This window comes from Macrobrachium nipponense, chromosome 6 (genome assembly GCF_015104395.2).
Source record: "Macrobrachium nipponense isolate FS-2020 chromosome 6, ASM1510439v2, whole genome shotgun sequence".
Taxonomy (NCBI): domain Eukaryota; kingdom Metazoa; phylum Arthropoda; class Malacostraca; order Decapoda; family Palaemonidae; genus Macrobrachium; species Macrobrachium nipponense.
This window is the reverse complement of record NC_061108.1, coordinates 107,811,131-107,824,528: the sequence shown is the minus strand read 5'-3', so window position 1 is coordinate 107,824,528 and position 13,398 is coordinate 107,811,131. Positions and strand designations below refer to the sequence as shown.

Sequence of the window (13,398 nt, the reverse complement as noted above, 5' to 3'; positions counted from 1 at the left end):
ATAGTTGCTACTGTTTGTGTTAGGTATGTGGAATTTCTCTGGTTTAATTTTTCTGACTGAATATCTAGTTGGTCACAATCTTGAGAGAGTGAAAAAGTTCCTGGCCTCAACCTGCATGTACTACTTGGTTATTGGTGGTCAAATGGGAAGTGAAGAAACAAATTGAGTGAGGTATCTCTTCGCATGCAGACAAACACACTGTGCCGTAATTTTCTGCTTGGTCTCTGATTACTCAGTACATCTAGCTTTCTTTACCTGCCAAGGATTTTGATAATTTTGTTTGATTTTTTATTTCATATGTTGAGTTCATTTGTGTTTTTCTATATTTTTAGAGATTGGTTGTTCCATCACTGGATTTTTTATTTCTTTTCTATATGGTCCAATTATATGATAAATTCCTAAGTCATGGGAATATTTCATATCTAAGTTAGATTATATTGATGTGATCCTTAGTCCTCCAAAATTTCTTTCTAGACCCTGGCAGAAAATTGTAATGAAGGTCAAGATTTCTAAGATTATTTTTAGGTAGTCTTTTGTTAGTTATTATTATTGTATAAAGTAGTAGTTAAATAGGATCATTGAATCACATTTCCAGACTTGCTTAGGACTTTCCTTAATGATATGTTCTTAAATGAGAATTGAAAATTGAAGAAGGTAAAGTAAAAAAGTTAGATGGCTAAATGATTAGAGGCCAAAGGCAACAGCTGAAAATACAAAACAAAAAGAAAAGTACCTGGGGCTGAAGTGACACAATAAAATGTATTTAGAGGTGTTTAATTTGCACCGTGCAAGGCACACTTTAAAGCAAGATTTCAATTAGGGTTTTGAGGGTTTATTTTCCATTTTAGGCATCCTAACTTGGGATGCAAATCCTAGGCATTGGTGATAAGTTATTTTTTTTTTTTTTTTTTTTTTTTTGTTTACCTGTGTCTCAGTGAGTATTAGAGGAGGATGGAAGTCTGTAATGTTTGTCTCTTTCAATCTTGGAATAGCATTTCCTAGGTGAATCAGGTCATCCAGAGACCATATCAGTAATTGTTGATGAGGGCAAGACTTGGCTGTGATTGGTCCCCACAAGGTGCGAGTACTTGATGTAGTGGTTTAATTCAAGTTTTACTAAAAGTAATGCAAGTAGCTTATTTGGTGGTGCTCTCAGCTGTCACTTTTTTTTTTTTTTAATGCAAAGGCATAACCTGCCTGTACACCAAGCTACAAAATCAGATTGTGGTTCTTCCCTTCATAATGATTGAGTGTTATTTTGCTCTTGAATATTGCCAGGTCTGTTTTTCCCTCCCCACCCAAAAAAACCTGTATTAGCATGGTATATTTGTAGAAAAAAACAGGCACATGATGCCGTGCAGTCACTCATGAAATGCCTCATTTATTTAAAGCTTGGTTGGGATAAAACTAATTATGTATGTAGGAAAAGTAAATTCTAAATAATGTAAATAGTTGTTCTTTGTTATTTATAGGACTGGAAGAAATATTTGCATTTTTATTGTATACTTTTCTTAGAAAATGTGATTACTTGGCTATAAACAGGATAGGCAAGCAGTCAATGAACAGAATTATATGGATAAAATTTAAGTTGTATTGTTCACATATAGAATAAATTTTGGTATTGTTAGTGCAGAAGAATCTGAAGTGAACATGTAGGCCTAGTTACACTTGATATTGCCTATAGGCTAAAGGACAGAAATTTATGTATCATATAAAAACTTAATAAGTCAGTGTCAGTGAGACTTTTTTAATAGGCATATTTACAACTATGAGTTAATATTTTGCCCTGAAGCTTAGAAAATTTATAGTAACCTTATTTCTTTTATAAGTTTTCTGCATTGATATAAGTTATGAAAAGAAAAATAGCACCGATATCCAGTTAATGGTACCTCTGGTGCCATAACTCTGTTATCGGTGCCGATAACCAGAATTCAACGCGTTATGGTGCCATAAATCACTGATTTTATGAGTGCCATAAAACTGGATTGCCATTAACCGAGTCTGCTGATAAGCAGGGACTGCCTAATTAATTTTGCTTCTAAATTTCTATTCTATAAAGTAGAAAGCAAGACTGAGTTTTAGCAGTAGAAAATTTTACGTAATGAGTAGCTCTGTTCCTAACAAAATTCTTTGGAACATTCAGAAATGTTCCAAAAATTCAGAACTTTTATAAGAGATATCTAAAAGTTTGTAAGAAGAGGCATCTTTCAGGCAGTTAGGCCAAATAGATAACTTTTTAAGTACTAGTATAACAAGCAAAACTTAATGTAATTGTTGCCAATTAGTGTACTTACAATTACTTTATGTTAAAGATGTGGACCTTATACTTTCTAAGCATGCTATACCACAAAACCCTCACTGTAGGTCTTAGTCTTGCATCTAAACAGGAAGTGCCTTTGGTGCCCCACTTTGTGTATGTTTTCTGACCTCATTACCGTCATCATTGTTATGGCAGTTTACATTAGCCATTACAGAGAAACAGTTTAATACAGTACCACTATAATTTATTTCACTACCAACAACTACCACACAGTTGTAGAGCTCAGAAGGTATTAGTATGTATTCATAGACAGTTTTAGACTTTTATCTTTGTGGTGTAGATAACACTGCTGTAGTTAGTTCATACAAATTGCATAAAAATGATGCTATTTTTTTTCTAATAAATTAACTGTAAACACAAAAGCAAAGAAGTTAAGTACCATGCAATGATACAAGAATTTTTATTCATTATGTTAAAATCAGGTAAACTGACAAAAGGAAAACCATCATCAGTAAATAATGTACAGTAAGCGTCAAAAGTGAGGCTACAAATTTCAAAATTGATCGTAATTCTTTAAAACAAGTGGGGTTGCCAGTTAGTATATTTTACTCCAATTATTGTCATCCTCTTTATCTGATAATACGTATCAGTGATTAACTGTAGAAGCACAGAAAGTATTTCTGCAGTGATTGATCAATGTTACTTCAATAATTGTTTATTAAAAAAAAAAGAATTTCCCCATAGAAACATCTGCAGCACTCAGTGCGTGATATTGAGTGTTCACCATTGAGTGGCAGCAGGAACCGAGTGCATAAGCATTGGCCTAATAGGATTTGTAAATTAACTTTCTATTTTTATAGCGTTATGTCGAAAGTTATCATGATTTCTTTTGATAAAGCACAAAGAAGTTTATAATCTGATTAAATGACATATAAATAAGACACAAGTTGGTGTGAAAAAAAAACGAAATCCAAGTTATATGCGCGTTTAGCATTGACTAAATGGTTGGGCCGATTTCAAAAATCAAGGAAATATGTTTTCCAGCTTGTTATTTAATAATTTCATCGAATTCCTCAATCGTGCAAATTTTTGGATGTGGAATTGCATTCAGGGTCACATCAAACAAGTATTTTTGTAGGTTTCCACCTTTTGTTTTCAGTGAATAAGTGAGACTATTCTTGTCTATACAATCCAGAGTGTGAATATGCTTGGCGAGCATTATTTTAATTCGAGTATCTCCTGTTATGTTATCTCTCTCTCTCTCTCTCTCTCTCAGGACCATTTTATCTAGTCGGGAATAACCAGAGACCTGTTTTAAGAATCGAGCAGTAGGCCTATTGGTCATGCTCGGGTGCTTCTTTATATATAGTGTATATATATATAAATTTAAGACTGAATTGCGTAAGTGGGCGTATCATAAGGGAGTGATACCAGCCAAATTCATATTTCCACATGCAACCAACCAGTAATCAGTTCGATCCAGTCATGCAATATCGTATAACAGAAATTTATGAGTTCTTGGGGAATTTATATATCTATATATATATATATATATATATATATATATATATATATGCGTGTGTGTGTGTGTATATATCTATATATATATATATATATATAGATATATATATATAGATATATATATATATATATATATATATATAATATGTATATAGTATATATAAAGGTTTTTTTTGCCACGAAGGAAAAAAATGAAAAATCGAGTTGGCCGAGTACTTTCGGTCCTCAGTAAAGGGTCCGAATAGGACCGAAAGTACTCGGCCAACTCGTTTTTTCATTTTTTTCCTTCGTGGCAAAAAAAACACCTTTATTTATACATAGCATCACGTTTTATATACTTCGTGATCAAGTTATTGATATATATGTATATATATATATAATATAATATATCTATATATATATTTATATATCTTATATCTATAATATATTATTATATATCTATATATTGTTTTATATATATATATATATATATATATATATATTATTAATAATATATATATATTATATATATATATATATAATAATATATAATAAATAAAATAATAAATAAATAATAATAATAATAATAATAATTAATAATACATACATACATCCATAACATACATCATACATACATACATACATACAACATACATACATACATACATACATACATTACAATACATACATACATACATAAAATTCCCCCCAAAAATCATAAATTTCTGTAATACAATAATGTTTGACTGGATCGAACTGATTACTGGTTGTTTGCATATGGAAATATGAATTTGGGTGGTATCACTCCCTTATGATACCCCCACTTACACAAATTCAGTCTTAAATTTCGCGGTTGGAATATGATTAGAAGATTTGAGGTAAAAGGCTGAAGTGAAAAAGGTGGCGTTAGAATTGTTGGTAGAAGTAGAGGTAGAGGGGGAGAAGGGGTGGTTAGGGTCTGTCTTCTTCGTACTTAACCAGGTGGTGATTTTACGGGTGTTCTGGTTGCTTGCGACCGTCTTTCTTATTTTTTATATAGTGATTCTGTTTCTCAGGTGCAAGGACAGGTCCTGGTTTTGGTCCTAATGGTTCTATCTTTGCCTAAATAACAGACAGCGGCCCTGCATTGTAAGCCTTGCTATGCCTTGAACTAGGCCTAGTCACCTGAAGGTAGCAGCAGAAGTTAGAGCCTTTCTCAAAGATGGTGTTTTATGCTTGGTCCTAGAAGCTAAGATCAGAACTACCAACCACACCCAACTTCTCTTGAATCTAGGTGCATTCATGGTTGATTATGTTTAATGTTGCTTAGATTTTTCCCTTATATTCTATTGATACTTGAATGGTTTTATGCATCTTTGCTAAAATAATTGATAATACACTATGATATTAAATATTTAAAATCGTTTCGTTTCTATAACTTGAAGTAATTACTATACTTTGAAATAATTACTATTACCGTATTTTTTCTTATGCTTGTTATAAATATCATAAATTTTATATTTGTGCATCATATGTTAGCTTTATTTTGCTTGATAAAGTTTTCAATGTAAAAAAAACTAAGTTTTTAAGCTACGTCTTTTAGTTGCCAGTTAGTGAATTTCGAACGAAATCTTCTGAAATTTGTCGCTTCACTTCTGGAACTTACTGTACCAGTAAACTTTATTGCAGTCTTTAAAAGGTACCATGTAAAAGTATCATGTTCTTGGCAGTAAAATTTGTTTCTAAGTGTTCTTTCTCTGGAGGAAGAGAAGAGGAACAGTTAGTCAGAATACTGCAATAGATGTCGAGGATGCAGGATGAAACCAGTGACCTCATGGCCTAAAGGGTTATGGGGAGGGTCTTATAAGGAAACCTGGAACAAATGGTCTTATAAGGAAACCTGGAACAAATGGGAATTAATGCAGAATGTGCTTAAAGCAAGAAAAGAAGAGAATTCATTTCACATCAAAAGCTGTAAAATTGATATTTTTTACAGAACGTTGTATTACTATTTTAGTTTGCTAATTTATGTACAGTATAACTTTTTTGTAATACAGTTAGTATGTTACTGTTTACGTTGATAAGCATTGAGATAACCGCTAATTTCTTGATGAATTAGTTGAGAGGGTGGCTTATAGTGGAACACTTGATGCGTAGAAATTTTTAATATTTCCTTAAAGTTCATTAAATGGCAAGTGGCTTAAATGAATTTCCCACATAATAGATCTTCCATAGTAGCTAATATTATGATGCCTTTAATATTTTCTTATAAAAATGGAAGTTAGTTATAATTTTTGTACTAAGAAGGGGGAAAAATTGTATCATAGTATGTACTGAGTGTTTTCACTTGGAACTATTTTCATGTCCTAATCTTGAGCTGTATGTTAAAAAAATTGTTTTATGTGTTGTTAGGTGTCCTGTATGTTATCTTGTATCTAAACATTTTATGTTGTAGTTATCAACTAAATAGATTTTAGCTCCTCATATTGAACTGCTTTCACTTATTTATAGTATTTCTAACTTCCTGCTTCTTTCCCATTCAGTAACTATTATTTTTTACTCAGTTTCTGTTCATTGCACATGAGGTGATGTTCAGTACTACTTGTAGAAGTAGAAGTGTTCTCATTTTATAAGCTGTAGTGGAGAAATTCTGTCTGTATTTTTTATGTAATAAAAATACAGATAATTTACTGCACCATGTATATCAATGTCTTCAGTTCAGATCAATGTTTTGATGCTTAAAAGTTTTCTTCTTTTACTGTATATAGGAATGTCAGTGCATGGTATTTTATATTTTTAAGGGATGTAATATAAATAGGAATATCTGGTGAACATCAGCATTCTGATTGGTAGGAATATATTGTTTTGGAGTCTGAAATTTTTAGTCCTGTTGTAGGTGGCAACATCATTCAGATTTTTTAGTGTGACATGTATTTGTTTTCATGTTCATCATTCATACCAAGGTATACTGTTATGTATAGGACTTTGATAGTGTTGGTTAATTATTTTTTAATGGAAAACACTTGTTGATTTTTTTGCAGATACATTTATTGTATCATCTATTATTCTTTATATTCACAGGTCAGAGTGTGATCTGTGAGGTAATGAGGAGAATCCTAGCAGCACGTGCCATCCACAATGTTTTCTCCACAAATGAACTGAAACTGTCTACCACTGATACCCATCTAATCCTCACGGATGCAGCCACTCATATTATGCGTCTTCGACACAGTCTCAGTGATGTAGCTTACTGGGCAACGCATAACGAAAACAGAAAGTATGTCATTCTACATATATTTTACCATACATTTTAGCAAGCTAATTTCTTTTTTATTTTTAAGAAAACCAAAAAGCCAAATCTCTACTAAAATTTTACTTATTTATTATGTTGGTGTATAAGATAGAATTGAATCTTTGGAAAACCACCCAAAAAACCAAAGCGTGTCTTGTACACCATGTATTAACATCATGTGGTTTAGAATGTCACTGATGTTCATGGAGAATTGTATAAAATACTCAAATTGTTTACATGCGAACAAACCTTTGGTCTTAACAATAGGATAATTTTCTTGCGCCTAGCTGGATCCGGTTAAATCGTAGATGGAAAGCAAGGAATCTTGTGAGATCTGGCACGCTGGTGGGTAGGCCCCCAGCTGGTTTAGGATGTCTGTACCTCCTTCCAAGTATAAGTCTATCCTATTGTTAAGACCGAAGGTTTGTTCGCGTATGAACAAATGACAAATTTTTTAAGGCAATTTGTATTTTTCACCGCTACAAACCTGAGATCTTAACGTTTTACTGCCCACCTCTAGCCGCCTCTCTGTCTTCTTAAGACATCCTGGATTGGGAAAGACTGAACGCAGTAGCGGGGGGGGGGGGTCTTTGACCAGTTTTCACCCAATATACACACTCGTTGCCAGATCTCACAAGAATCCTTTCTTTTCATCTGCTATTTAACTGGATCCAGCTAGGTGCCAGAAAATTATCCTATTGTTAAGACCTCAGGTTTGTAGCTATGAAAAATACAAATTGTCCTAGAAAATTAGTCATTATTTTCAAATCAATTATGTATATCTTTAGCATCAGTACTTGATCATGAAGCTTAAGCTAACTTATTCTTGACCAGCCTAGATCTTTTAATTCATGTCATATCATTAATAGTTATCCTTTTAAGGGAGAAAGAAATACACAATTATGTATAGGTATATGTATATAATATTTGAAAATCTGTAGAGTGCTTTTGGTTATCAGTTCGATTCTCCTTTTCAGTTGTAAGACTCATGCTACTATGAATATTTGTTAATCCTTTTAGTTCTGGAATTTCCTCCTCTTTTGATAATATATAACTTCTAAGTATCCACTTATCTGTACTCTCAGTGAACATTAACATCACATGTCACCAGGAGCATTATTAAGTATATTTTGGTGGCTCCAAATTTCTTTATGCTGCAGTGCAACAAGCTGCCATGTCTCCATAGTTCACACCACTGTACAGTGTGCTTGAGTTCACAGCAAAGAAAAAAGAAAAAAATGTGCTAATGTGTAGTATATGAAGTTAAATTTCAGGTATATTTATTTTAAACACAATAAATTTTTGTGCTTTGTGAATTAAATGGCAAGCATTGAAGTAAATGTGACATATGAAGAAGACAGCTATATCTACTAAAGGCAGTCCCCGGTTATCTGGGACGGTTGTTCCATTGCTGACAGCATGACGATAACTGAAAATCGTTGATAAGCGAAAATCAGTGATCACAGCACCAAATCCCAGTTTTTGACGACGATAACCGAAGATCAGTGCTGATAAGTGGGGATCAGCGCATATTGGTGCTGAAATTTCAGTTATTGTCATCGCTAGACAAACGCCATAAAACCGGATCGCTGATAACTGAGGCCTCCAATAACTAGGTTTGCCTGTATATTTATAAAAGATGAAACGTAATCCCTCACATGAGTAACAATTAATCCTCCAAGACTTATGACATGACTGCACATCATATGCATTCCAACCTCAGAAGAAATGCCAAGGATGTGTCTTTGCATTACATCAAAATTTTATGTCATCCTAAATGGCATTTAAGCTTCATTACAAAGAGACGTGTGATGCTGTATGCTAGCGAGGCAAATTTCAGTGCAGACCAAGAATTTAGGTGGCTACCCAGTATGTTTCTTTTAAGTATTTTTATTAAATTTAGTTGTCTGGTTTATATGACTTTGTTTACTAAGAGAACACAGCTAATTACCAATTCGAGATTTATTTTGTAGGTCAGTCTTTTGAGTCAAGTCTGCATTCTAATCTTGTCATATTGGAATATCTCAGAAAATAAAATCCCATGTATAATAGCATTTCATTATAAACTGTATTTCTAGTTTCCTGTTATTCATGCATATCAAGATTTACATTTACATTTTAAACTTTATTATGTTGGATGATTAGTTGGTATTCTTGTAATAGATTTTTAGTAAATATATTGATTCAATTTGGTTTGCAGATTAGTTGGTTACATTGTTCGTCAAAGTGATAATGAAGGTGCAGATAATCCCCGGTACTCATGCTATGTATTTGAGGCAGACAGCAGTGGAACAGACATTTGTACAGCTCTTGGTGTTGCCGCAAAGATGGCTTACAATAAACTAATAGAGAAAAAGACCATGGAAAAGAAGAGAAAGCAGGAAACGGTAAGTATTGTATAGTACTTGAAATAAAAGCACAAGATACATTTCTCATGTAAAGTCAGGTATTTTGTCTTTGAGTCTGTAAAGGACACAAAAAGAAAGTGAACTTAGTGTGTCCCAGAGAGAAACACCGTTTTCATAAAAAAAAAAAATTTTCCTTGTACAAATCCATGAATGAGTTATCAGATACAGTGAAGAGGTTATTAAGTGCATATGCAAAAAATTTAAGGAAGAAGACAGGTGTCAAATGCACTGTTTTGATGAGCATATGTCCGAAAGATCTAGGTACATACTAGCCTAGTACAGCGGTTCATTCTGATTGAAAACAAAACTGTTTAAGTTGGTATTTGTATATAAAATTTTGTTGTATCCCATCGGGACCAATCATTAAGGAAAATATTAAATACAAATTTACCTTTCTTTGGTAAAAACAGATGTTGTACAAATTTAGGCCTCAAGCATGATGGAATATCTTCCGTCACATAAAATAGTGAACAAAATATATATGCAATATAAGACTATTTGTTATTATCAGTGATAGCTATTGGCTCCAGTGACAAGAAGTTGCTGTTTGGAAGGTAGGTGGCAGGCAGCTACTTCAAATGATGATTTATTTAGAGACAATGGACATCAGTTTTTACTGATTTCCATAGTTTAAAAAACTGTATGCGCAACAGAGAAGAAAGAGGATTAGGAAAATTGCTAAATAGCAACAGGTTTTGAGAATCATCTTTTAGGACATCATTTCTTTGCCTCTAACTTCCAAACTTACAGCCATAAATTTGCAAATAGGGCAGGTACATTATCGTTGCTTCATGAATTGTCAGGATTGACTTCCTTCATAAAATTAGTGATATCCAAAAAATTTGCCTGAATGGCTTTGAAGATATGATGTTCAGCACCTTGAAAGCTTCTTCCCCCTCGTTGGAAACCTGCATGCTTCTGCTGGCTTGCATCAAATCCTTTTTCATGAAGTATGAGAGACCAATTCCTCTCTGAGGATTGTGATGGGGACGGCAATTGCAGCTTCACCAGGTTCATGGAGAGAATGTAAATTTTTTACATTAAAGGTACTTTTAAATTTATTGCAGAAGCTGGCCACCTTAACTATTTTTTAATAATTAAATTTAAAGAAGACAGTTGATATTTTAAACTACATATAACTTTGATTGCTTTTTCCAGTAAATGTTCCATTTTGGGACCTCTGGTTCAATTCCTGAGACCAGTCAAGAAAGATAAGGCATTTTTCATTATCAGGTTGGATATGCTGGCCTGCCACATGTTCGTTATCCTGGACCCTGATGAATCTGAATGTCACTGTCTCTCCTTCTCTATAACTGGGTTGACTATCTTGGTATTCTTCATATTTAAAGATGATACATTCTGACCATCCACAAGATGCCATAGTTATACACCTTTTCCTTCATTGCTGTGGCACATTTTCAGTCTTCATCTCGCCTTTTTTGTTTCTCTCTCTCTCTCTCTCTCTCTCGTCTCTCTCTCTCTCTCACACACGAACACACACAACACACAGCACACACACAACACGCACAACACACACACACACACACACACACACACACACACTTTTGGCAAATGTGTTATCAAACTTATTTACTCTAAAAATCACGATGCAACTGTTCAGATTTATTTGAAGATTCACAACTCGTGTAATTGTCTAAAGATGCAATGTTCAAAATGGTTTGGAAAATAGTATGATATGCATCCTCACTGTGATTGCCTTACACTGACTGACACCGTACTAAGCACTGTGCAAGTGACTTCTGTACACTGATCATGGAAATGATGATGTGAGCAACAATATCCCATTTTCCATAGCAGCGCAGCACTGATGCCTGCTAAATTTGCATTTTTCAAAAGTGCAGTTCTGGAGATCTTTAAAGGGTATATCTGATTGCATCAAAAATCATCTCATATGTATGATCTTACAGAGGAACCATCATAAAAAAAATCATATAGTGATCATACATTAGCAGGTTTCATTAATCTTTCAGAGTTCAAGACATGCAACATGAATGCAAAATTATTTATAACAAAGATGCTTTGTCATTAGCTGCATGACTGCTTTTCAGCTCCTACAAATATTACTCTGGAACCCCGGCTTACTACTCTTATCTTGAGGGGTTTCTAAATACCAGTACATATATGGAACTTCTTAAGTTTATTTAATAGTTTGTTGAACAAACTAGTTACACAAATTATTGTTCATATATTTTACCTTTTCCAATTTGTAGACTTGAACAAGGCCAAATTTTAATTTTTCTTTCTATCTTTCAAGGGCTCTGTTACACATGAAATTCATAACGTATTTCAAGGTGTTCATCTGTTTTCATTTACAGAAACTACTACTGGATAACATAGCGCAATTACCAGATAAAGATGGCCCCCCCCAAGTAAGTTCAGATGGGCAGTTCTTAATCTTAGATGGAGAAATACCTGGTTCTGCTCCAAGAACACCTTCTCTATCATCAGGTAGTCGAGGACCTACACCAGTTCATACCACACAAGAACCCAGTAAAGAGGAAGACCCTGAAAGTGAAGCTTAATGTGAAGTACTTCTTTTTTTTTTTTTTTAGAAAATAGGTAATGATAAGTTTATGTTCCATAAATCTCAGACAGATAGCATTTACTTCAGGGCCATGAATTTCACAAAAGCATTGCATCTAATGCTCAAAGTCTTGATTGTTAAGGTTTTTCTCTGTAGAAATTCTCTCTCTCTTACATCTAATGTTGAGCATTGTTTAGGCTGCTAATGGTTGAGATATTGCAAAGCTTCACATATTATCCAAAGATAATGTCAAGGTGTAGGAACCTTCTGGGTTTGGGATTTGGTTAGTTTTGCATAGGTTTTCTCAGTGTCAATTTATTAACCAACTCTTCCATCTTGATATGGAAAGTATGAAATTGTATTGTGAATTATGACAGTGATTGCAAATTTATTAACAGTAAATAAATGTTTTTGTAGATACAAATTTATGCTATTGTGAGGAAAAGCTATCCTTCCATCATGAAAATAATATACCCATTTTATGTGATGTGTTTCCCAGTGGAATACACCATACAAAGTTGTAATTCTATACATTGGTGCTTTGTTTGCAACTGCAACTAGCTGTTGTATAGTGTAAACTCTTTTTCTAGCATTACAGTAATTTTGATCACTCAGTTTCCTTCAGATGGTAAGGTAGTGACATCTCATGATATTTTTTGGGCTTTTACATCTGTTCTTTATAGCATTTTCCCAGTAACAAGATGTAAATAAATACAAAGAACATATTAGCTCTAATTTTTTTACTGCGTGATGAGAGTGAGCAGAAGTAAAATGTCGTTCTTTCATGGTGTTTTTTTTTATTAGTGTTTACTAGTGTTTTAATGTACAGTTATGTATGGGGTCATACACTAGTAATGTATTTATTTACTTTTGCAAAAGGGGCATGGGAAGTGACAGCTCCATTTCATCACCAGGGCTGTGAAAGCTGATGCAACTTTCACCATCAGTGTCATGCTTAGTGCTATATTATATGTTTGTTGATGAACCCCACTGATTGTATCAAACAGACTGTTTATGTCAAAAAGGGGTCTCAGTGTCACAGCTTTTGCCTCTTCGTACTCAAGATGCAGTTATTTACACTGGCAACTTGAAATGAGTACCAAACATTAAACATGATTCAGATGCAAACGGCATGAACTGTCTATCACCACCTTGTCTTTTGTGATTCAGATATACGTATAGTGTCTTTGTATTTGTACTCACTTGTATTTTAGACACAGTAGCATTAACTCTTTGCCATTATGCTATTGATAAGCTAAGATGTTTGAAATTAGAAATGAAAGTTGGTACCATATGGTAATTTAAAGTGTGTCATGAAATAATGTTAACTCTTCACTACCCTGACAAAAGAATCATATTGTCATCTTACAGCCTTGCATACTAAAAGATATATAAACACATTTTTACATTTGTG

At 33.5% G+C, this 13,398-nt stretch overlaps 1 protein-coding gene across 4 annotated transcripts in view; it reads left to right on the top strand.

Annotated features, from left to right (window-relative positions):
* The window catches only part of LOC135216859 (DCC-interacting protein 13-alpha-like), a 230,815-nt gene extending 217,423 nt beyond the window's left edge, over window positions 1–13,392 (top strand). For all 4 annotated transcript variants that reach the window (XM_064252373.1, XM_064252372.1, XM_064252370.1 and 1 more), the window contains 3 exons: window positions 6,821–7,016; window positions 9,232–9,418; window positions 11,776–13,392. In XM_064252373.1, coding sequence (XP_064108443.1) covers window positions 6,821–7,016; window positions 9,232–9,418; window positions 11,776–11,982 — 590 coding nt within the window. In that variant the 3' untranslated portion in view covers window positions 11,983–13,392. The remainder of the gene's footprint in view (window positions 1–6,820; window positions 7,017–9,231; window positions 9,419–11,775) is intronic.
* Window positions 13,393–13,398: the final 6 nt, after the last annotated feature.